General features: G+C 43.7%; 1 protein-coding gene across 1 annotated transcript in view; it reads left to right on the forward strand.

Moving 5' to 3' along the window:
* The window catches only part of LOC128836108 (sodium/hydrogen exchanger 10-like), a 234,686-nt gene that overhangs the window by 89,586 nt on the left and 119,767 nt on the right, over window positions 1-25,333 (forward strand). Inside the window, exons 11-14 of the mRNA XM_054026125.1 lie at window positions 4,741-4,910; window positions 6,044-6,184; window positions 13,043-13,140; window positions 16,766-16,885. Coding sequence (XP_053882100.1) covers window positions 4,741-4,910; window positions 6,044-6,184; window positions 13,043-13,140; window positions 16,766-16,885 — 529 coding nt within the window. The remainder of the gene's footprint in view (window positions 1-4,740; window positions 4,911-6,043; window positions 6,185-13,042; window positions 13,141-16,765; window positions 16,886-25,333) is intronic.

The raw sequence follows: 25,333 nt of genomic DNA on the forward strand, positions 1-25,333 counted from the left end.
TGCCCCCAACAATGAACTTTTTGAAACTTTGCACTTTTAGAGAGAGGTAAAGGTTTGACTATGTGTTCACAAATTTGCAGAGTGACAATGGGGTTGAGGTCTGTTATTTCTCACCTCTCTATATTATTTATTTATTTATTTTAAAACATTTTTGCTGTTAACAAGCATGTTATCTCTGGAGACACAAATCCACAGTTTGAGAGCTGTAAAACTAAGCATCTCTGATGGTATCTTCTAGACTGAGCACTGAGTCCCATTGGGTAGATAGAAAGATTAACCTAAATAATCTATACAGAAGCCCCTGGAACCCCATAAAATTAGGTCCCTAATCCATGAACTATTGGAACTCATTTACAAAACTTTTCTTAAACATTACATGAATATATTGTCTCATACTATAGAATTAGAATTTATAATACCCATTCCATGATGAGATATCTTTGAGCTATAATGTATCGTAATTAAAACTATCTTTAGAAACGTTTTTCCTCAAAAAGCATTTTATCAAAAAAATCCGATTTAAATAAAAAGAATCCGATTTTTTTGAAATTTTTTTTAAATCATTGATTTTTATCCATCCTGATCCAAAATAAGGACAGCCTGCAGAAGGGCACATGCAATTACTAGCCTCCCTCTCTTGGCTTCTTGCCAACCAACTCCCATCCCACCAGCAACCTGTAGAAGTAAATATGCAATAATTAGCCTGTGTCTTCTGCACTGTGTTTAAATAAGCCACATTCCCCTAATGCGCATGGCCCACCTGGTCTTTATTAACCTTCCCTAAGTTGCCAGAACAAGTATACACACCCTGGATGATAGGTCCATCAATAGTTATTAGCCAGGATGGGCAGGGATGGTGTCCCTAGCCTCTGTTTGCCAGAAGCTGGGAATGAACAACAGGGAATGGATCACTTGATGATTACCTGTTCTATTCATTACCTCTGGGGCACCTGGCATTGACCACTGTCAGAAGACAGGATACTGGGCTAGATGGACCTTTGGTCTGACCCAGTATGACCATTCTTATGTCACCCAGCCCTACAACACAGGTCCAGGGATCCTACCCGAATGGGGAAGTCTGTGAAAATGTCTTACCATCTCAGAGGTCACTGAAGACTGGGAAGAACCTATGGGAGTGGAATTCCAAAATCGAACAAAAAGCAACATTTTATCAATGTTGACATGGTGACTACAAATTTGACAATAACTTGTTCTCTCCCCCCCCAGCCCCCCATAGCAGCTGACACATTGTGGCAATCACACACACAGGGGTGCTAACATTGATTTAAATGCCTGTCCAATTTACATAGGAGAAAAAGGAGCTCAAGAGATAACTTATTGAAAAAAATTGTATGCGCATCCCAAGAGAAGGATAAAAAGGTGAAAGAGTAGAGGGAAGGGTTCCTGAAACATGAAAAAGAGAAGAGAGAAAAGGACAGGGAAATGGTTAGATCCTCATTGGCAGAGTTGCTGGGAATGATGGAGAGGTAAACAACCCTCCTGGAGAATATGGTGGTTCATTGATCAAGGACTGTACCACAGCATATGATTCCCCTTTACCTCTGATACCTTCACATTCTGGGACACACCATTCACTGCAACAACACCCAGAAATAGGTTATTTTCTAGACAAAACTTCAACCTGTCTCCCGGTCCTTCTTCATGCAAGGCTTAAAGTCTCTGTGGATCTTGCAATGGTCCCCCTACACGTGCTTCTTGCAGGCACTTCAGGCAGCTTGAGTGCGGATCGCTCTGAGGCACCAGGGCATGCCTCAGCACCGGGAAACAGATAAAAATGCCAATAACTCAGTAAGTTACAAACTTTCACTAAAACTACTCGCCACTAATAACATGTACAAATATGCAAAAGAGAAGATCATTGAGAGAGCTTGCCAAAGAAAGGATGATAGAAGTTACAGCAATTGTCATACGCAGTAAGAAGGAACTGAGGAGGCGCAGGGTCAGCTGGGTGCTTTGTACCAGTGCTATGAGCGCACGGCACCAGAGGGTCCACAAGCTACCCCGATGGGTACCACTGGGAAAAATTTCTGACGACTGTGCTTAGAGTGCAAATACACCTAGAATGGAATGGACTTGTGCAACACATCTTGAAGAACAACAGTTACAAAAGGTTAGTAACCATTTTTTCTAGACATTCCATGCTTCAGGACAACAAAGAGAACAGTGGACAATAGGAAACCCCCTTATTTCCCTCACCTGCAAGAAATAGACTCTTCTGCCCCATCCCACCCTCCAAGCTGCAGAGAATAGTTTTGAACACCTTGCTTATACACACTTGTGACCTTGAAACCACAAAGTGATCTGCCCACTGCAGTTTTATATAACTTTTTTAGGTTTTGAATGGGTTTTAAAATTTGCAAATTATGTATTTTTAATAATTATTTTACTGTGACTATGGAGTACATTTTAATTGGTATATTGTGTTTATTAAAAGTAAATTGAAAAAGTATTTGCAGTTGTGTTTCTGCATCTTGTACAATTCATTATAACATTCACCTTCAGTGAACAAATTCATTAAACAGTTCATTAAAATGTCTCACATGAAACTTAAGAACATAGCAATACTTGTGCAGTAATCTTGATTAAAACCTTGTACAAAAGCATATCTATTGTTCACAAGTGGCCTGTAGCTTCAGAGTTGGAGCACAATAGATTCCTGACTCTGTGCCCCTCAGCAGTTGCATCATTTCATAAGTGCCTTCCCTCTGGCTGTTCAGAACCTTCTGCAAGTCTGCCAATCTACTCCTTGCCTCCATCAGTAAGTTTCTCTCCCTTCCTTTCACAAAAATTGTGCAAAACACAGCAAGCAGCTATAATCAAAGGCAAATACTTTTCATCTATATCCAGCCTTGACATTGGGCTCCTCCATTTACCTTTCAGTCTTCCAAATGTACATTCCATTATCCTTCTGCAAATACAATTCCTTTCTGCCATCCAGGAGTCCAGTAAAATGCTTCATAATCCTGGAAAGTAGGAATAACCTTGGTCTCCCAGAATGACTGGAGGAATCGTAACGCTTTTATTGTACATAGATACCATCAGAGCAGAAGTTCAATTTCTCATTACAGAAAACAATCCAGAGTTTCTAAAGATCCTGGCATCATGGACCTTTCCAGACCACCCCACATTAATGTTTGTGAACATGGTGATTAACCAAGACCTGCACCACCAGGGAGAAATACTTTGTTCTTCTGATGACCTCAGAGGCCTGGGGGGTCAGGGTAGGCAAAGAATAGGTATTTGGATCCCATCAGTGACCCCAACTGTGCATCACCATTAATAACCTCCTGTGCATTGCCCTGCTTTATTACCTAGAGGACAACACCTTCTTGGAAGCAGCACATGTCTCCATGACAACAGTCTTGACAATTGATCTACTAACACCAGATTGGTTAGCTACTGACTGCTAGCAATCCAGTGTGGTAAGCTTCCAGATGGCAGTGGTCACATGCTTCTCCACAGTGAAGAGACCTTGCATGCAGCTCTTCCACCACTGGAGCTCTAGGGCAAGCTTTACACACATCTCCAGGAATGTGGCTTTTGACATCCTGAAAGTGCTGTCACTGCTGCTGGCCATCACAGGCCTGCAGCACTATCCTGTCCCACTAGTCAGTACTATGTGTCCGAGCCTAAAAGTGTTGGTCCAATGAGTGAATTTGTGCCAGTGAAAGATCTAAGAGACTCATCTGCTTGATTTCATCTCCTCCTCCTCAGGTGACCGTAGCACTCTGATTCTGAAGCCATTGCACTATTTTACATATGCTTGCGGCATCCTGTTTGTATCATCTGCTTGAGGATAGTAGCATATACCAATGTTTCTTCCCTGATGCTTGACAGTGCTTTGAAAATGTCACTGGCTCACCAAGGCCATTTAGATGTTGGGATGAAAAGAGAGGAATCATGGGAAGTTTTTAGTTTGACTCCAAATACCCTAATCCTATTTCCTTCTGGTAGGTATCCCACAATATGTGGTGAAAAAGCTCCCAGAATGCCCACAGCACAACGGTGAAGCAATGCACCGTTAGATGTCTGCCAGGAATACTAAACCTTTATTTCAAAACATTGCTGTGCTAAGTGGCCACAGTGATACGAGGCAAAAGTGCCTTACTTGAAGGATCACAATGTGCTGTGTATGTACTGCTCACCCAACAGTTGTTCTGAAGGCACTTAAACAAAACCCACAGCAAGTTTCAAGTGTAGACGTCCTCTCAGGAAGGTGGTTGTGGAATAAAAGACAGGAAGAGTAAAAAACAGAACTGTAGAAAAGATGAAGTTCTATAAAAATCTCTAACACTCACAGTATTACAATACAGTACCAAACACTATCTGAAAGAGTCCTCAGTTAACTAATGAGAAAGAGACCTTAAAAAGAGGGAAATGGATTGCTCGGAATACCACAATAAATATTCATGTAAAAGACCCTATGGAAAAGAACAGCCCAATAGTCCTATTCAATTGCCACTGGAAACAAATGGGTCTGCAGAGTAGAGGAGCTGGTGAGAGCAGCATGCAGCTGCTGTTACAAAGTGAAATCTCTGGTTTCTGGCAATGGTCTGAGCATATGGCTTCTTAGATTAAGACTTTTACCCTGCTACCAGCAACTTTACAGAAATGGCCTTTCAGCCAGTCAGTCACCCCATAGTCTCAGTCAGGGATTCTCTTTCACATCTTACAAATATATTGACAACCTAAATGTATCCATTTTCTTCCTTTCCATAGGTCTATGTAACTATGTTACTCATCCAAAGCGTACGGGAATGTACAGTGCTGTTCAGCGTATAACAGAAATGGAGGCCAACACATTTTCCATTGTGAAATTCGATAGATTTTTAGCTGATGCAAATTGGACCATTGCTGAAAAAGCAATTAAAATTGATTACCCTTATAAAGTGAGTAATTTATCTTTATTATGTTTCTTACATAATTTTCTTTGTAAGAGGCAAAAGTAATGCTTGAAACAAAAGAATGATTCACAGCTTTTGATTTACACTGGCATCCATTGCAAGAAGGGTAAACTCTCCAGTATTAAGTTTACAGGCTAGTGGGAGAGAATTGTAATGATAAATGAGGTCTCCGGTTTGATGGAAATATCTGATCTACCATTAATATTATGGGGCTTTTATGAAGGGGGGGAAATTAATTAATATACCAACAAATTAGGGGCTAGATATCCTGCATAGACATCCTTAGAGATAGATTGTTCAGATCATTATTTGGGTTGTACTGGGGCTAGGATTCAGGCTAGGATTAGATTAATCCATGACACTCTTGTGACCCGTTAATTAATTCAAGTTTATTTTATTAACTCTGTATCAGCATTTGACTAATCATCCAGTAGGTCACTAACCGGAATATATATTTCCTTCTAGTGCTCAAAGAGCATCTACAGTAGCATCTACCAAACTTTTGAAAATTGATCCTCCCCGTCAGAAAAATTAAAACAATTGCACGCTTTTATCCTTCACATGTGGTGGTCAAGGCTTACACAAATGAACAGTCACTCAGAGTACATTGTATAGATCTTTATAATATGATACTTCATAGTCATTCTTCCCAACGTTTCTTAGTATTTATATACTTTAAGAAAACCATAACAGTCATACTTTTTTCTAATAACTTTGGTTTTAAATAATTTATTTATTGTAATTTATTCATAGGAGTATAAATAAGCTTCTTGAGAGTAGGGGGACACAGCCATCCTCCTTGATTCACAGAAGGAAGAACAGAAATAGTTCAGAATCTTTCTGAAAAAAGTTTTAATTTTTAATATAAACTTACAATTTAGATCCTTAGATTTCTTTGCCATGATGAAATACTGCAAATTTAATTTCTGACTTTGTCTTGATGTAACAATTTCCGTTTGTGTCTAACTCCATATGGAGATTAAATTTTTATTTGAATTAGCATTTTTAATTTAATGTTAGCCTTTGTTTTTTAAACATTGTTCTCTTAGTTAGCTTTTTGGTTCTCGTGTTTCCAATATGTTATGATCAGTTCACTTGTTTCTGTTTTTCTTATTTAGTTTGACATAGAGGAAGTTTCCCAAAATGTTAGAACACTTAAATGTCCAGATCGTAATGCAGAAATTTCATCTGAGACAACACCTCAACAAATTGCTGACATACTGGAAGAAGCCAGGTTACGTCTTTTAACAGCACAAATAGTTAGTATTCATTCTATTTGGTTATATTCTTATTTTTCTCGATTAACACACATATTTTAATTTTAGTACTATTATTATTTAAGGAATGGGTATCCAAATGTGACCTGTGGACCACTTTGGACATCAAGGTTTTGAAGTGTGGCCTTCAATGTTAAGAAGAAATGTTGTACTTGACTATAAACTGAAAATGTATACCCTCAGCTATGTGATATGACTTTTAAACTGAAACATTTGAATCAGCCCTATTACTGTAAGGAGGAAATCGATGGGACTGCTTTCCCATCTATCTCCCACTGTTTCCCTTGGAGCCTCAGGAGCAGCTCTGGTGTGAGCCTAGAGTGCTCTGACCAGCATCTGAGTCCCTTCCTTGTTGCAGCTGCTAAGCAGCTCCCGCACTGGTCCTCTGCTGCATCCTAGGGAAGGGACGAGAGAATAATTCTGGCTTGTGCATTAATTTCTTTCTTGCCAGGCTTTGGGAACCCCAGAGGTAGCATGATAGAAGTTTGAGTGCATCTATATTGGCCCTATGGGAGTATCTGTCAAATGATGGCTCCTTTCCCCAATGCAGTCACCCAGGGCAGCCCAGGAGAGGATTAGAAAAGCTGAAGCTGAGAACCCACAACTGATTATGGCTCCCAGATTCTCTACCCTACCTCAGGCTAGAGAATCTTTGCTCCAGCTTGATTCAGTCCTCAAGAGACCATACTCCAGCAAGGGACTGTCAAGAGTGCAGCACACACCAGCTACTCTGCCCTCCACATGCCCCTTTACATCAGGAGCTGCAGGCAGGGAGGCATGGGATCTGAATTCAGGGCTCTGCATCCACTGAGGACTCTCGCATATATGGGGGACTTACTGATAGTTTCTGCTCCCTTTGTGTTGTGTGAGTGGAGTAGGATAGAGAATCCACCTCAATGTACTGATTGTGGTCCCTTGATCTTTTTGAAATATCTTTGGCTGTCCAGCTGAAAAAGTTGGGCTTCACTGAATTAAGGATAAACTTAGAATCTTTTTACCTTCCAAGATATGTGCTGAAAGATCTGATTTTCTGCATAACACTTATTGGCATTACTAACACCTAAAATAAAGCAGTATTTTCAGCTTTCCTGCCTTAAGTACTAGCGATGTGAGTAACTGTGTCTAGAGATCAGAGAAACCTGAACTCCTGATCTTGATAGATAAATAAAGGAAAAATGATTTTCAGATCAGAGGCAGTGTGGAAGGAGAGTTATACCTTTGCTCATTTTCTTACCCAGGTGAAACACAGAGTTTAAGACAATAAGACATGGACCTTGCCAAATACCAAATTCAGGTGGCCTTTTATGCAGACTGTCACAGTTTCAGTGTAACTGCACTTGTATTTCCTCCTCCATGGTCCACTGCAGGAGTTCCCAGTCAGGTTTCAGGCCTCCAGGCATTACCTATCCCAGGGCAGGGCCCTTTGTCCCACTCCCTTCTGACCAGGAGTTTTAAGGCTCCTCTGATCCTCACATTATACTATGATATCCCCAGCAAGCCAGTTTGCCTAAAGGCCAGCATCTGGGCTTTGCTTTCTCTCTGATGTTACCAGATTTGACCCTTACTTTGTGGTACACTCATTTATTAGGGTTGCTCTTCTTGGGGGGTGGGGTTCTGTAATTCTATCACTGTACTGCTTGTGTCATTTGTGTTCTCATACGGAGCCCTACTTCTCCCTTCTTCCCTCCCAATGGAGCTATCCTGCAGGACCTAGGTTCCCCAGGGCTGGGTTCTTCCAGCCCCAGAATCAGACGAACACACACATTAACAGAGCACATCTGAGAGGACCGGGTTCATTAGCACTCCCAAGCTGACCCCTTATATGTCCCTAGACTCAGTAGGCTGGGTTGAGCAGCACCTCCAAGCTGTCACCCTCATAGGCCCTTGGACTCAGCAGGCTGGGTCGAACAGCACCTCCAGGCTGTCACCTTCATATGCCATGGGCACAGCCCTGGAATAGAGTATGCATGAGCAGGCTGGGTCGAGCAGCACTTTCAAGCTGCCTCCCCCATATGCCCCAGGTTCAGCACGTCCCTATCCCCACTTTCACATTACAATTGTTCTGGTAGTAACCCACTTGATGAGCAAACCCCACCAGATTTTTGGGTGCTGCAGGGATCTTTAGCGTAGGTATGAGGAGCGTTGCTGCAGAGCGAATGGGGAAGCCAGAAAACACCTATTATGGGGGACGGGGGAAGAAGAGAGAAACAACCAGCTTAACCAGTTATTTACTGCCAGGTAATAACCATACAAGGGGAGCCAAACAAACAAAACAGTTATATTAATAATATTATTATTATAATATTAAACTAACTTTAATTTGATTATAAAAGTCAGGTTTAGAAAGACTAATAGATTTAGACTGCCCACCCCCAAGAACCCCTGCCCCCAAGTTTCCCGCCCTCTGACTGCCCCGACCCCTATCCACACCCCCACCCCCTGACCACCACCCCGAACTCCCCTGCCCCCTTACCGTGCTGCCTGGAGCATCGGTGGCTGGCGGCATAACAACCGCGCTGCCCAGAGCACCAGGACAGGCAGCCGTGCCGCCCGGCTGGAGCCAGCCACGCCACCGCGCAGCACAGGCCATCTTGTCTTGCTGCAAAACCTATCCTGGGGTGTGGAACTGCCCACCCCATCACTTTCCCCCGCCCATGGAAAATCTATGTATTCCATTGTAATCAATTGATTTTACAGTGTCTCTGAGCCTAATAAGCAAGGTGACACTCCACCAGTGCTGTGTGTAATAAACCCCTATGCTTTGACCTCTACATGGTGTAGATTTATGTCCTTCAAGCACCTTCTGCAACAGGAAGTAGACCACCTCCTACTGCTGGGTGCTGTAGAACCAGTACCACATCAATACAGAGGGAGGGTTTTTTATTCCAGATATTTCCTGACAGAGAAGAAAGGAGGGGGATGGAGACCAATCTTAGATCTCCGAAAACTCAACAGGTTCGTATGCAACCACAGGTTCAAAATGGTCATGCTGGCCACAATAATCCCGGCGCTAGTCGCGGGGCACTGGTTTGCAGCCCTCGACCTCCAAGATGCATACTTCCGTATTACAATACATCCTGCCCACAAATGGTTCCTGAGGTTCACAGTAGGACCCAATCACTACCAATACAGTGTCCTTCCCTTCGGACTGTCCACTGCTCCTCGCGTATTCTCAAAAACCCTTGTGGTAGTAGCAGCATATTTACGATGCAATGGAGTCATAATCTTCCCCTATTTGGACGATTGCCTTCTCAAGGCTGCCAACCGACAAGAAATGGCAGGCATGCTGAAGACCACAATAGACCTATTTCACCAACTAGGTCTACAGATAAATGAAAAGAAATCCACCCTGGAATCAACCCAGCGATTGGAGTTTTTCTGAGCTGACCTAGACTCCAAAAAAGCCAAGGCAATATTGCCAAACCACAGATTCACTACATTGACCAATCCTATTTCCATGGCGACCATCAGCCCACAAACTTCAGTGAGGACATGCCTTCAGATTCTGGGATATATGGCAGCTACAACTTTTGTAGTAAAGTATGCCAGACTCCATATGTGCTGTCTGCAGCACTGGTTAAGCATGGTCTATGCACCCAGCAAACACTCTCTCAACAGAAGTGTTACACTACCACCAAGGATTATCCTCTTCCACAATGGTGGACGCAGCCAGGGAATGTATGCTCCAGGATTCCCTTTCAACAAGACCCCCTGTCAGTGACTATCACAACAGATGCCTCTCTGATAGGTTGGGGTGCCCACTTGGGTCACCACAATGTACAAGGCAAGTTGTCCGCGACGGAAACCCAACTACATATCAATCTCCTGGAACTCCGCGCGGTACACAATGCATGCCAACATTTCCTCCCACTCATATGAGAAACCTCAATCTCTATTCTCACCGACAATGTGGCATGCATGTTTTACATCAATTGCCAAGGAGGAGCCAGATCTCACTCGCTATGCGTAGAAGCCATGAATTTATGGAACTTCTGCATGCGCAACAATATAAACATCACAGCATCATACCTACCAGGGTGCCAAAACACTACAGCCAACAACCTCAGCAGGCACTTCTCACAGAAACACGAGTGGGAAATCCACAACAGGGTTCTCGACACAATATTCCAAAAATGGAGTCATCCAGTGATCGACCTTTTCGCCTCAACGACAAATCACAAATGTCCACTCTTTTGCTCCAGGGCAGGCCTGGCACCAGGATCGTTGGGGGATGCCTTTCTCATTCTGTGAAATGTGTCACTCATGTACGCCTTCCCGCCGATACCACTGATCCCACGGGTCATCCGCAAGACACGACTCGACAGAGCATACATCATTTGCATTGTCCCCACGTGGCCCAGACAGACTTTGTTTCCATACCTCTCACGTCTAGCAGTCTGTGCCCCACAACCACTGCCTTTCTGGATGGACCTCCTGTCCCAGAACAAGGGCCTGACGCTTCATCCAGACCCAGCGAAACTCCATCTGAAAGCATGATTCCTCTCTGGTTCCAACATGGGGAATTAAACTGTTTGGATAAAGTGAAACAGGTATTACTAAATAGCCATCGCCTCACCACTAGAAATACTTACCGCCACAAGTGAAGAAGATTCTCCCTTTGGTGTTAGCAAAAACAGCTGGACGCGACCAAGGCGCCTCTATCTGTGATCCTAGGCTACCTATTAGAACTGAAGGAAACGGGGTTAGCCATAAGCTCTATTAAAATACACCTCACTGCCTTTACGGCCGTCCATGAACAGATAGAAGGGGCTTCAATATTGGCTCACCCGATTACATGTCATTGTCTAGCAGGTATACAGAACATGTACCCAGAAGTACGCCTACCTGCACCACCATGAGATCTCAATCTTGTGCTCAAATGTCTCACAAGACCACCCTTCGAGCCTCTAGCAACCTGCTCGCTCCTTCATATGTCAATGAAGGCCCCATTCCTAGTGGCAATCACGTCTGCCAGACGTGTCAGCGAAATAGGGGCATTGATGGCTGAACCACCGTACACTGTATTTACCAAAGACAAAATCATGTTACGTCCTCACCCAAAATTTGTGCCCAAAGTGGCTACAAATTTTCATATTAACTAAACCATACACTTACCTGCCTTCTATCCTAAGCCACCTAACGACTCTCAAGAAGCAACTTTGCACATGCTGGATGTAAGACAGGCTGTAACCTTCTATTTGGACAGAACTAAACCATTTCACAAGTCACCAAGCCTATTTGTCTCTACAGCAGAGCGCTCCAAGGGCTCTACAATATTGACCCAGAGACTCTCCAAATGGGTCTCTACCTGTATTGAAACTTGCTACTGCCTGCATCACAAAGAACCCCCCGTGGGCATCAGATCCCACTGTATGCAAGCCATGGCAACATCGATTGCATTCTTGAACAATGTCCCCTTTAATAGATATTTGTAGAGCTGCAACCTGGACATCAAAACACCCTTTTGCAAAGCATTACGCTATCACCCTAGGCCTTGTCTCAGTGCTCTCATCACACACTTATACATAACTCAGACCCCCTACTAGCCCTGGTGGGGTACTGCTCTACAAGCACCTAGAGTGGAGCACCCACAGGGAACCACTCGATGAAGAAGACGTTATTCACCTTGTGCAGTAACGATGGTTCTTCGAGATGCGTGTCCCTGTGGGTGCTCCACTACCCACCCTCCTCCCCTCTACTTCTGAGTTCACACAGCCGAGCTCTGCAGTAGAGAAGGAACGGAGGGGACGGTCGGGGGAGCGCACGCAACAGGAGGTGTCAACAGCTGCACGAGATGACTCCTGTGCGCACCCTGCCCCCGGCTGAGTACTGCTGTGAGAAATCTTTGATCTCCGGCGCAGGGACGCACTGACACCTAGAGGGGAGCACCCACAGGGACACAGATCTTGAAGAACCATCATTACTGAACAAGGTGAGTAACTTCTTCTTCCATCTGCTTCCATTGCCTCAGGGAGGCCCATATTCTATCTAAGTGTAAATTCTGCACTGGCTTCAAGAGCAGATATAGAAAGCAGAGGGAAGACAGAATCAAATTATTTCTCTCATTTCTTGAGACCTGCTACTGATTCAGAGCCTGACACCTGCGCCCTCCCACACCGTACATCAACCTTTCACTCCAAAAAAGAGAAGGCACAAATCCCTTGTTAGGGAGTTGAAGAGGAATGGAAGATGCCCCAAAGACACCATATATATACTAACTATGGCCCTGAGGATATATAGGCCACAGCTGAATGCTGATTGGGCTGCAAGCAGCCTGCAGGTTGAGAACCACTGCCTCAAACCATAGCAAGGGTCTGCCTGAACTGCTAGGCTACATGGCAGCCTCCACGTTCATTACACCCCACACCAGACTGCATTCAGGGTGCCCCCAACCCTGGCTCAGGATTGTCTGCACACCCAGCAAACACAGCTTGACCAAGAGGATATCTATTCTGCAGAAGGTTCTTGACTCCACCAATTGGTGGAAGGAGCCTCACAAGGTCTGTGTGGGAACCGCATTCATGCACTCCCCCTTAAGAGGAGCATTACCACAGATGCTGCATTGCTAAATTGGGGAGTTCAGTTCCAGGACCTTACAACTGAAGGCAGATGCACTCCCTGATAATCCACAGGAAGAATTATTTATATGGAATTATCCACATAATATAAATGTAAGTATGTAAAATGAATTTATTTTTGTACTTAATTATATTGATATGTTGTAAAATATTCTTATTCTAGCAAGAATAGAGAAAAAGTTAGCAAGTCTTTTTTCATCATTTACTTTGTAGCAATTTTTATGTTAATTCATGTTTTTGAGGATTTTTTGTTTTTATCTAGGCTAGTTATCAGAAGCAATACCACACTGGAATGCTTAACCAAGATGCTGCCCAAACATTAATAGATGCAGCAGAAAGCTGTATTGATATTAGAGAAAAGTAAGTGCTTCATTTACTTTAATTTTTAAAATTGAAATTAGTTGGATATCAGACAGTATGTGCCAGATGTTCAAATATGGGTGTAACAGAGGAAATGTACATCCATTGCATTCACTAATCCCTAGACTTGTACTTACAAGTGAGCAGCCTGTAGATGAGTGACTTGATGTGCAAGCAGTCACGTAACTTAATGGCTGGTATAGAATTTTATAGGCATATTCATTGTTTTGAAAACGTGCTCCTACTGTACATGTTCTACATATGAATAGTCTAAAAGGGGAAGTTTTGTTTTAAAAAACAGTGAATAATCTAATCAAAGTATTTTAGTAATTTTTAAAACAATTTTTGGTGCAAATTAGTCATTGTGAAAGTTGCCAGACATTATAGCCTTGTAACTGATGTACTCTATTTGTTATTTACATAACAAATACAGCATGGGCAACAGCATTGTAAGCTGACTTAAACCATCCTTGACCCTCTTTTAGAAGCACCACCTTTAGAAGTGAGAAAAGAATTTCATCTCCATGTCACTTTTATCTGTCCATCATAGTATTATGTATTAGCATCTGTCACCAAAGTATCTGAATGCCTCTAATTAGGTTAGATTACCATAGAAAGATTGCTGGTCTGGATTAGTTCAGTCTCCTCTGGAAGTTCATTTAACAGCCAGATTCCTGCAGTTGAAAATGCCTTATCTCTGACCTTTATGCACTTAGCCCTGTTTTTTCTTACACTCCTCTGGAACAATGCAGATAACTGTCTTGGCAGTTCTTAGAAAGACATGCAGTCTCTCTCTAGACAGGGAAGATGGTACAGTAGTTAGGGCACTAACCTGGGACTAAGGACAAATGGATTCAATTCCCAGTTCTGCCACAGACTTCCTGTGTAGGGTTGCCATGTGTCCACTTTTCAACTGGAACGTCTGGTCAAAAAGGGAAACTGGCAGCTGATCGGAAGCTAAAAGTCCAGTTCCTGCAGTAACCGGCCTCTGCCACCGGGGAGGAGGAGCAGAAAGAGCAGCAGCTGCTGCTGGAGCCTGGAGGAGAGGCTCTGCTTAGCACATGCTGCTCTTCCCACCCCCCCAGCCTGATGGTGAGAACTGGCTGGCTCTTGGACCAAGCTCCAAAGTGGGTACCAGTACCATCGGGGGGGGGGGATTCCTGTCTGCCCCCCCCCCTTGCCCCACTATGTCCCAATTTCCCCAGCCCCTTGCTCCGGGAATGGACTGTCCCACCCTGCTGTGCCCAAATTTCTTCACCTTGGCCTCGTTCCACAGACCAACCTCCCTCCTGCCCCGCTGTGTCCCAATTTCCCCACCTCGGTCCCTCGCTATGGGGACTGACCCCTGCTGTGTCCTGCTGTACTGCAATTGGGCAGGCTCCGCATCAGCTCCTCCCAGTCCGGCTCTGCAAGCGGCGGATGAGTCCTGGGGGATGGGAGAGTGAGTGATGGGGCACGGATGGAGAGTGAGCGATGGGGGGGGGGGACAGGTGGAGCAGGGGGTGGGGCCTCAGAGGAAGAGGCAGGGCAGGGGCGGGACTCAGGGGAAGAAGCATGGTTGTTTGGTTTTCAGGGATTAGAAAGTTGGCAACCCTATTCCTGTGTGATTTTGGGCAAGCCACTTAGGCCTGGGGGAGGGATCGATCTAAGTTGCACAACTTCAGCTACGTAGCTGAATAACGTAGCTGAAGTCAATGTACTTAGATTGACTTACTGTGGTGGCTTCACCGTGGTGAGTCGACTGCTGCCGCTCCCCCGTCAACTCTGCCTGTGCCTATCACCAAGCTGGAGTACAGGAGTCGACGGGAGAGTGCTCGGGGATTGATTTATGGCGTCTCAACTAGATGTAATAAATCGATCCCCGCTGGATCGATCGCTGCCCGCCGATCCGTCCAGTAGTGAAGACATACCCTTAGTCTCTCTCTGTCTCAATTCTTAATCTGTAAAATGGGGATAATGTTCCTTCCTTGCCTCACATGGTTATAGTGAGGATAAATATATTAGAAATTTTGAGGTCCACTGTTCCTATAATATTGTGGGCCATATAGGTACCCAAGATAAATATGTAACTGGGAACTGATTCATTAATGGGTCTGAAGATTGAGATCAAGACCAAAGCTCCACATTAGACGTAGAGGTAGTCTGTGAAGGGTCCAAATTACAGGGGGGAATGTTCAAAAGAACATATGTTTTGCACAAGCGGGGGGAAACTTTGCATTTCATTTTCATATGTAGATTCAGATACAGTGAATTACAATAATCTAGTCTGGAGTGAATGGTAGTGAATTACAAATGCTGTTGCTTATAACTAAGGCTACGTTGTAGTCATGGGTATTTTTAGTAAAAGTCAAAAATTCATGGCGTGGGACCTGTCCATGACTTGTACTATATATCCCTGAATAAATCTTGCGCGGTGCACAGCCCAGGACCCCCACTAGTGCTGGGGGGGTTGGGGAGGCTCGCAGACTCCCTACCTGGCTCCTTGTGGCTCCCTGGAAGCGGGGACATGTCCCTCCCTCAGCTCCTAGCTCTGCGCACTGCCCCCACCCCAAGCGCTGGGTCCGCAGCTCCCATTGGCCAGGAACCACGGCCAATGGCAGCTGCAAGGGCGGTGCCTGTGGATGGAGGCAGCATGCGGAGCTAGGAGCTGAGGGAGGGAGGGACATGTCGCTGCTTCTAGGGAGCCCCCCCCCCAAGATAAGCGCCGCCCTGAGCCCCCTCCCACACCCAAATTCCTTCTGCTGGGGGTGGGGCAGTGTCCCAAGATTGCCCCAGCAGTGGCCGGGTCTGCATGGATGTCCTGGAAAGTCACAGAATCCATGACAAACTCGCAGCTTTACTTATGACTGATATTACGGTAGTGCCTAGATGCCACATTGTACTAGATGTTGTGCAAACACAGTAAAAAATAGTCCTTATACTGAATAACTTACATTGTAAGTAAACAAAGTGCTTAAGTGCCACAGAAAATCAGTGGGGCGTTCATCTGAAGAAGTGGGGTTTTTTACCCATGAAAGCTTATGCCCAAATAAGTCTGTTAGTCTTTAAGGTGTCACCGGACTCCTCATTGTTTTTTGGGGGCTTTCTTGACAATTTTACTCTAAATGACTTTCCCAAGATAAGACAGTAAGTTTGTGAAAGGCCTGGAAACTGAACCCAGATTTCCTGAGTCCCTGTCCAGATGCTTTAGCCACAAGACCATCCTTCCACACAGTAGTAGTCAGAAAAAAGTTCTTGGATACTGAGGTCTGTGGATATCATACTAAGGTACTTCTTAAAAAAGGAGTGTTTTATATTTTGCCCTTGAATGTACATACGACATTTCCATTTACTTCAGTGGGAAGCACATACAAATATAAGTGCAGAATTTGGTCTGTATATAATTCAATGGATTTTAATAGATGTACAAAATTGATGACAATACTTCGGTCTTAATACTATATTTATGAAAACTCTATTCAGTTGATCTTGTGGACCAGATCATCAGCTGGGGTAAACTGGTGTAGCTTCACTGACTTCGATGGAGCTACATCAGTTTACATCATTTGAGGATCTAGTCTGTGTATGTATTATAGCTTTATTTTCCAGTAGTATACATTTGTGTGATGACATCTTTCTTTCTTAGATTTATGAACTTTGATGAGGTAAAGACATATTGGGAAAGCAAAGGACTACTAGCTTCCTTTAGGAAATGGTTATCTGATTGGGTTTACAATGTGGAAGATGAAAAATCTAAGCCACCAAGGTAAGTACAGTATAATATAACCTAAATAAAGATTTAGGTGTACTACATCAACTTAATTGGGCTATCAGCATATAGCTATTACTTACACCTATTGTTAAGGTTATTTTTCCAAATTAATTGCTTTATCTTTTCTTCTCTAAGGGGCATTTTTACCATTCATAGATTCCAAAGCCAGAAGGGACCATTGTGGACATTGCAGTGTGACCTCCTATATTACACAGGCCATAGAACTTCTCCAAAATAACTCCTTTTGAACTAGAGCATATCTTTTTTAAAAAAATCCAATCTTGATTCTAAAATTTTCAGTGATGGAGACTCCACCATGACCCTTGGTAAATTTTTCCAGGTGTTAACTAGCCTCACTGTTAAAAAATTATACTTTATTTCCAGTCTAAATTTGTCTAGCACCGACTTCCTGCCATTGAATCTCGTTATACCTTTGTCTGCCAGATTTAAAAGTCTATTATAAAAATTTTGTTTCCTTTTGTTCGACTTTCACAATAAGCCAAAAATCAAGCTAATCTCATTTCAAAACAAGGCCAAAACAAGCCAATCCCTAAGAACCCCCTGGCGTGCAGTCTGGGACTGTGGTGGGCCCACTTTGCACCCCTAACTCTCTCCCCATCCTTGCCCCTGCTTTCCACCATCCCCTTGACCCTGCTTGCCGGGAGCTGATCAAAAAAAGAAGCAACAAACTGCAACAAGCTACAAGTCAAACAAGCAACAAGCTACAAGCCAAAAACTAGCCAACAAGCAACTCTCAAGCCAGTTAAGCCAAAAACAAGCCCAATTTCTGTGTTTTCCCCCCCCCCAAGGTTTGGCATGTCTGAAGAAACTGTATTTTCTTCTTTGAGTGATTGCACATGTGCATTCCACTCTTGGTGTGTGTGTGTGTGTGTGTGCCCCATGTACAGTTGTTAGAATGTTTTCCCTATGCAGTACCCATGTGGTGTGTGCTTCTTGGCATAAAAGGTAGGGCTGCCCTCAATCCCTTCAGTTCCTTCTTGCACCAACAATGGTTGCTGGAAACTGTCTTGCCTTGGCAAGTTCTCTTGGCGTGTTTTTTAGTTGTAAATAGTTCCCCATTGGTATAGTTTTAATGTTAGTCAGGTAGCAGGATAAGTTTTAGTTTAGTTAAAAGTGATTTTTTTCATACCTGGCTTATGGTTCCGTTTTTCAGTACCAAGGAATGCCTCAGTCACCAGGCTTCAAGCCCTGTTTTTCATGTTCCAAACTGATGCCCATGACTGACCCACACTCTGTTTAAAGTGTCTGGATGAGTCTCACATTAGGGATCAGTGTCTAATTTGTAAGGACTTTAAGCCAAGAACCAAGAAAGACAGATAGGCGAGGCTGAAGTTTCTGTTGATGGAGGCTGCTCTGAGGCTATCTTCAAAGACTTCCCATTTGGAGAATGTGCCGAGTACTTCAGCTTCTGTGAGAAACATTCCTCTGATATTGGCCAAGTCCTGGCACTGTTCACCCTTCCTGGTGCAGAGGAAGAAACATAGCTTCCAAGGATGTGACCAGGAAAGGAAGATTGTCAGTTTCTAAGTTCCCCAAGCAGGGGGACAAAGGGTCAAGTAGAGTGCAGTCAAAATTGAAGCACTCCTCATCTCAGTCATCAGCTAATGCTGTATCGTGGACTCTGGTACCGGGGCACGCACCATTGAGTCCAGGGCCTGACAAGATACCTTCAACTTCTTCGGCACTTGCCTTCTTCTCTTACTCGTTGCTCAGAGACTCTTCTGGTTCTGTCCACACTGAAGGCTTTTTTGGTGTTGAGAGACTTGAGTTTGTCAGTGCTGGCTTACCTGGCAGTGCAGGAAGTTGCTCCTCCAATATCACCAGACCACACTGCGTCAGTCTCCTCAGCGCAGCATCAAGTATTGCATCAGTCTCCTGCGTTTCAGAGCTCTCATCTGATGGTACCATCAAGAGGAAAGCCGATGACAATGACCTCTCTTCATATCCGCACCAGTCCCTGAGTCATTTTTGGAGTCAGAGATTGGCTGGGCCCAGTACCAAGCAAAAGGAAGTGGATCCTGGGGATCCAGCCATCTGATTATCAGAGGAGGTTTTGCCCTTAACCTGCATTGGCCTCATCCTCCTCTTCCCTAGATGAAATAGTTCCCTTGGGAATCACCACACCCCTACCTAATGACTGAAGAGCTCACCAGGAGCTTTAAAAAAGAGTTGCCTCGGCCTTGGATATCCAGGTGGGGAAGGTTAGAGAACTGTCTGATCATCTTATTGGCATTCTGGTGACAACTGACCCTCTCATGTGGTCCTACCAATCAATGAGGTGATTTTAGAGCCCATCAAAACCTTGTGACAAACTCCCTTGCCATTTCCACCCACATCTAAGAGGGCTGATCACATATACTATGTTCTCTCCGAAGACTTGGAACATTTGTATTCCCACTCCCCTCTGGAGTTACTGGTTGTCTTGGCTGCCAACAACAGGGAATTCTATGGGCAACAAGTGGCTACCCCTAAGTCAAAGGATGCCAAAAACTTGACCTGTTTCGTAGAAAAATTGATTAGGGTAGTATGATTATAACATCTGGGATTCTACATTGAAATTTCAGGACAAGCTGCCTGAGGACACTAAGCAAGAGTTTCTTTCACTCGCGGAGGAAGGGAAATTGGTGTCTAGAACTTTGCTCCAGGCCAGTTTAGATGCTGCTCACTCAGCTGCTAGGATCATAGCCTCTGCCATCACTATGTGCAGGTGCTCTTCGCTGCAATCTTTGGGGCTGCCCCAAGAAGTTCACAGGACTATTCAAGGCTTGCCATTTGAAGGGTCTTCCCTCTTCTTGGTGCAGATGGATGATTCATTTCATGGTTTAAAGGACGTCTGGGTGACTCTAAAGTCATTATGCATATATACACTGGCCCTGACTAGGAAACACTTTCGTCCTCAGCAGTCTCACCGATACCCAACTCTTGTGCCTTGCCAGGACCTAACAAGGAAAAAGAGTCGGAGTTTTAGGCGCAGGCCAACCTCTTCTTCTACTACAGCAGCTCCTGGTTCATCTAGGCATCCTGGGGTCACTAAACAAACATTTTGATGAGTCGGTCAAGGACTCCATACCAGTCTCTATAATCCAAGTCTCTCCATACCCTCTGTTTGCAAACTGTGTATCCCACTTCCTAAGTGTTTGGTCCCTAATTACTTCAGAGTAATGGGTCTTAAGCACTGTGGAAGTGGAATACATCCTTCAATTTGTTTCTACCCCTTCTTCCCACCCTCCCTGTCCCTCTTCAAGAACCACTCTCATGATGAGGTCCTCGTCTGGGTGGGAGCCATAGAAGAGTTTCCACAGTGTCACAGAGGGATGGGGTTTTATTCCCACTATTTCCTAATTCTGAAAGCAAAGGGAAGTCTCAGACCAATTTTAGACCTGCATCAACTCAACAGATATCTGAAAAAGATGAAATTTGACATGGTCACACTGGCTTCCAGTATTCCCTTCCTGGATCCTGGAGACTGGCATGCCACTCTCATCTTAAAGGACACATACTTCCATGTGGCAATTTATCAGTGCCACAGGAAGTATGTCAGGCTTTTGGTAAGCCAATCTCATTACCAGTTCACTGTGCTGCCTTTTGGCATGTCTGCAACTCCTTGGACTTTTTAAAAATGTATAGCAGTGGTGGCTGCATTTCTGAGGAAGTTAGGTTCCTACCTGGACTATTCCTACCTGGACAACTGGCTTGAGAGAGATCAGCCCAGGGTTCAGGTACTGTCCAGTGTAACTCTTACCTAGGCAATCTTCAATGTGCTGGTGCTGTTAATTAACAGAGAGAAGTGTATCCTCTCCCCAGTTCAGAGAATAGAGTTTATTGGGGCAGGTCTGGACTCTACTCAAGCCAGAGCTTTCCTTCCAAGTCAAGATTTCAGACAAATCCAGTCCATCATTCTGGATCTCAAGGCTCACCCAGTCACAACAGCATGGAATTGTATGAGGCTTCTGTGGCATATGGCCTCTTGCACATATGTAGTCCAGCATTCCAGATTATGCCTCAGGAAACTAAAAGGTTGGCTGGGCTCCATATTCTTACCAAACTGTCAGCCTCTGAATGGTGGTGATGGAGCCCTTTCATATTTTAGGCTCTCTAGATTGATGAACAAACCCTGCCAACATATTCATAGGTATTCCCTTTGTCCATCCTCAGTCTTCACTGACATTAGTGATGGATGCATCTGCTCTGGGTTGGGTGGCTCATCTGCTTCTCTGCAGATGCAGGGGTTATGGTCTACAATGGGTTTGATTCTACACATGAAAGTGAGAAAGTTTAGAACTATCCGACTGATATGTCAGGCTTTCCTCTCCCATTTCAAGGGGGGGAAATGCTGCTCGTGCTCACAGAAAATAAAATGGCAATATTGTATCTCAGCAGCAGGGAGGGGCCCACTCATCCCTGCACTGCCAAGAGGCAGTCCAACTCTTGGATTTTTGCATTGCCAATTTGATCAATCTCAAAGCCTCTTGCCTTCCAGGGAATGCAGAATGAGCTTGCGGATCATCTACACCAATCATTTGAGTCACCACGAGTGGTGCTTCCATCCAGGTATAGCCAGGTTTATTTTTTCAACTGTGGGAGACTTCCCAGGTGAACCTGCTTGTAATGAGAACCAACAGGAAGTACCAGCAGTTTTGTTCCCTTCAGGGTCACAGTCCTGGTTCCATCACAAACACTCGCTGTTGCCCTGGGTGGACAAGCTCCTGCACACTTTCCCACTGATCCCACTCCTTCACAGAGTGCTGCTGAAAAATCAGACTACATCATGCCGAAGTAATGATTGTAGCCCCAGCTTGGCCTCAGCAGCACTGGTTCTTCACTTTCCTGTCCCTTTCGATGTAAGCTCACTTCCATTGCTTCCAGAACATAAGAATGGCCATACTGGGTCAGACCAATAGTTCATCTAGCCCAGTATCTTGTCTTCTGACAGTGGCCAGTGCCAGATGCTTCAGAGGAAATGAACATTGCAGGGCAATTATTGAGTGATCCATCTCCTGTCGTCCATTCCCAGCCTCTGGCATTCAGAGGTTTAGGGACACCTAGAGCATAGGGATTTCATCCCTGACCATCTTGGCTAGTAGCCATTGATGGACCTCTCCTCCATTAATTCTCCTGGCCTAATTTCTCAAGATCATGGCTGCCTACTCCACCCCATTTTTCAGGTGCTCCATTTAAAAACATGGATGCTCCATTGCTAGAACTTCAAGAAGGGTCTTGTTCAAAAGTGGTTCAGAATGTGCTGTTATACAATAGGAGGCCATAGACTAACTACTTACCTGGCTGTGTGGAAGCAATTCTCTGCCTGGGCCCCAAAATCTGGAGTTTCACCAATCCATTCTTCAATATCTAGGACTATCTGTTATACCCAAAACAACATGGGTTGATGGTTAGTTTTATCAAGCTCCACCTAGGAGCCATCTCAGCTTTCCACCCTCAGGTTGATAATCGCTCTGTATTTTCTAAGATGATGTCAATAAGATTTTTGAAAGGCCTGGAACAGTTGTATCCTCAGGTATAAGATCTTTTCCCCCTGTGGGACTTGATCTTGGTATTGTCAAAACTGATAGGGTCTCCCTTTGAGCCTTCAGCTACCTGCTGCTTGTTACATCTTTCAGTGAAGGTAGCATGTTTGGTGACCATAACTTCTTCCAGGAGGATAGGTGAGCTACATGTACTTATGTCTGGCCCTCCTTATACAATTTTCTTTAAAGACAAGATTTACCTGTGCCCTCATCCAAAGTTTGTTTTGAAAGTGGTGACTAACTTCCATGTCAACTAGGCGATTTACCTACCTGCATTCTTCCCGAAACCTCACTCAAATAAAGATGAGTGGCTGCATACTCCGGATGTCAGAAGAGAGTTGGCATTCTACCTCGACAGGTCCAAGCAATTCCGCTTGTCTTCGTAGCTGTTGCAGATAGGCTGAAGGGGATCCCAGTCTCTTCTCAAAAGATTTTGTTGTGGATAACCTCCTGTATTTGCTTGTGCTATGACATGGCTAATGTTACCCTGCCAAGCAGAGTGTCAACACATTTGACAAGACTACAAGCATCCTCTGCAGCCTTTCTGGCTCACATGCTTATCCTGGACATTTTTAGAAACTGTTCCTCTCTCTTAGGGCATTAAGTGACATTTCTGAACCTATGTTACTGGCACCCAGATGTGCCAGTCTTATACATACATTTAATAATCAGGGCTCTGTGTCTTACATGAGGCTATAGAATTTGCTGCGCAATCCAGCTTATACCCACACCTTTCTAGTGGATTGTGTTCTAGAATTTATGTTTTCATATATAAAAAGATTCAAGCCCTTAAGGTTGTAGAGGTAATCTTGAAAATATGTGCCATGTGTAACAGATGCACTATTTTTTCCTGAACCTGCAGACAGTCTGAAACAATAACTTTGAGAGGTGTAAACTGCCACATTCGTATCAGCTCTGAAACTTAATGATTACAATGTTAATATTGTTAGCCATTTTTACAGTTATGTTGTCAACACAAATAAATCTGCGCCAGAAAATATTTGTACTAGGGCTGTCAAGCGATTTAAAACATGAATCATAATTAATCATGCAATTAAAAATATTAATCGCAATTAATCGCACTGTTAAACAATAATAGAATATCATTTATATAAATATTTTTGGATGTTTTCTACATTTTCAAATATATTGATTTCAATTACGACACAGAATACAAAGTGGTACAGTGCTCACTTTATATTTATTTTTGATGACAAATATTTGCATTTTGATGACAAATATTTGCACTGTAAAAAACAAGAGAAATAATATTTTTCAATTCACCTAATAAAAATACTGTAGTGCAATCTCTTTATCATGAAAGTTTAACTTACAAATATAGAATTATGTACAGAAAATAACTGCATTCAAAAATAAAACAAGGGAAAACTTTAGAGCCTGCAAGTCCATTCAGTCCTACTTCTTGTTCAGCCAATCGCTCAGACAAACAAGTTTGTTTATATTTACAGGAGATAATGCTGCCCGCTTCTTATTTACAATGTCACCTGCCAGTGAGAATAGGTGTTTGCAAGGCACTGTTATAGCCAGCGTCACAAGATATTTACATGCCAGATGCGCTAAAGATTCATATGTCCCTTCATGCTTCAATCACCATTCCAGGGGACATGCATCCATGCTGATGATGGTTCTGCTTGATAATGATTCAAAGCAGTGCAGACTGACACATGTTCATTTTCATCATCTGAGTCAGGTGCCACCAGCAGAAGGTTGATTTTATTTTTTGGTGGTTCGGGTTCTGTAGTTTCTGCATCGGAGTGTTGTTCTTTTAAGATTTCTGAAAGCATGCTCCATACCTCATCCTTCTCAGATTTTGGAAGGCACTTCAGATTCTTACACCTTGGGGTCGAGTGCTGTAGCTATCTTTAGAAATCTCACATTTGACAAAATGCAAAGAAGGTACCAATCTGCAGAGAAAGTATTCTTAAATAGAACAACATGTGCTGGGTCATCACCTGAGACTGCTATAACATGAAATATATGGCAGCATGCGGGTAAAACCGAGCAGGAGATATACAATTCTCCCCCAAGGACTTGAGTCACAAATTTAGTTAACACACATTTTTAACAAGGGTCATCAGCATAGAAGCATGTCCTCTGGAATGGTGGCCGAAGCATGAAGGGGTATACGAATGTTTAGCATATCTGGCACATAAATGCCTTGCAATGCAGGCTACAAAAGTGCAATGCAAATCATAGAACTGGAAGGGACCTCGAGAGGTCATCTAGTCCAGTCCCTGCACTTGTGGCAGGACTAAGTATTATCTAAATCATTCCCGACAGGTGTTTGTCTAACCTGCTCTTAAAAATCTCCAATTATGGAGATTCCACAACCTCCCTAAGTAATTTATTCCAGTGCTTAACCACCCTGACAGTTAGGAAGTTTTTCCTAATGTCCAACCTAAACCTCCCTTGCTGCAATTTAAGCCCATTGCTTCTTGTCTTATCCTCAGAGGTTAAGAAAAACAATTTCTCTGCCTCCTCCTTGTAACAACCTTTTATATATTTGAAAACCGTTTTCATGTCCTCTCTGTCTTCTTTTTTCCAGACTAAACAAACCCAATTTTTTCAATCTTCCCTCATAGGTCATGTTTTCTAGACCTTTAATCATTTTTGTTGCTCCTCTCTGGACTCTCTCCAATTTGTCCACATCCTTCCTGTGGCACCCAGAACTGGACCCCATACTCCAGTTGAGGCCTAATCAGTGTGGAGTAGAGCAGAAGAATTACTTCTCTTGTCTTGCTTACAACACTCCTGATAATACATCCCAGAAGGATGTTCGAGTTTTTTTGCAACAGTGTTACACTGTTGACTCATATTTAGCTTGTGGTCCAGTATGACCCCCAGATCCCTTTCCGCAGTCCTCCTAGGCAGTCAT

Source organism: Malaclemys terrapin, chromosome 4 (genome assembly GCF_027887155.1).
Source record: "Malaclemys terrapin pileata isolate rMalTer1 chromosome 4, rMalTer1.hap1, whole genome shotgun sequence".
NCBI classification, from domain to species: Eukaryota; Metazoa; Chordata; order Testudines; family Emydidae; genus Malaclemys; species Malaclemys terrapin.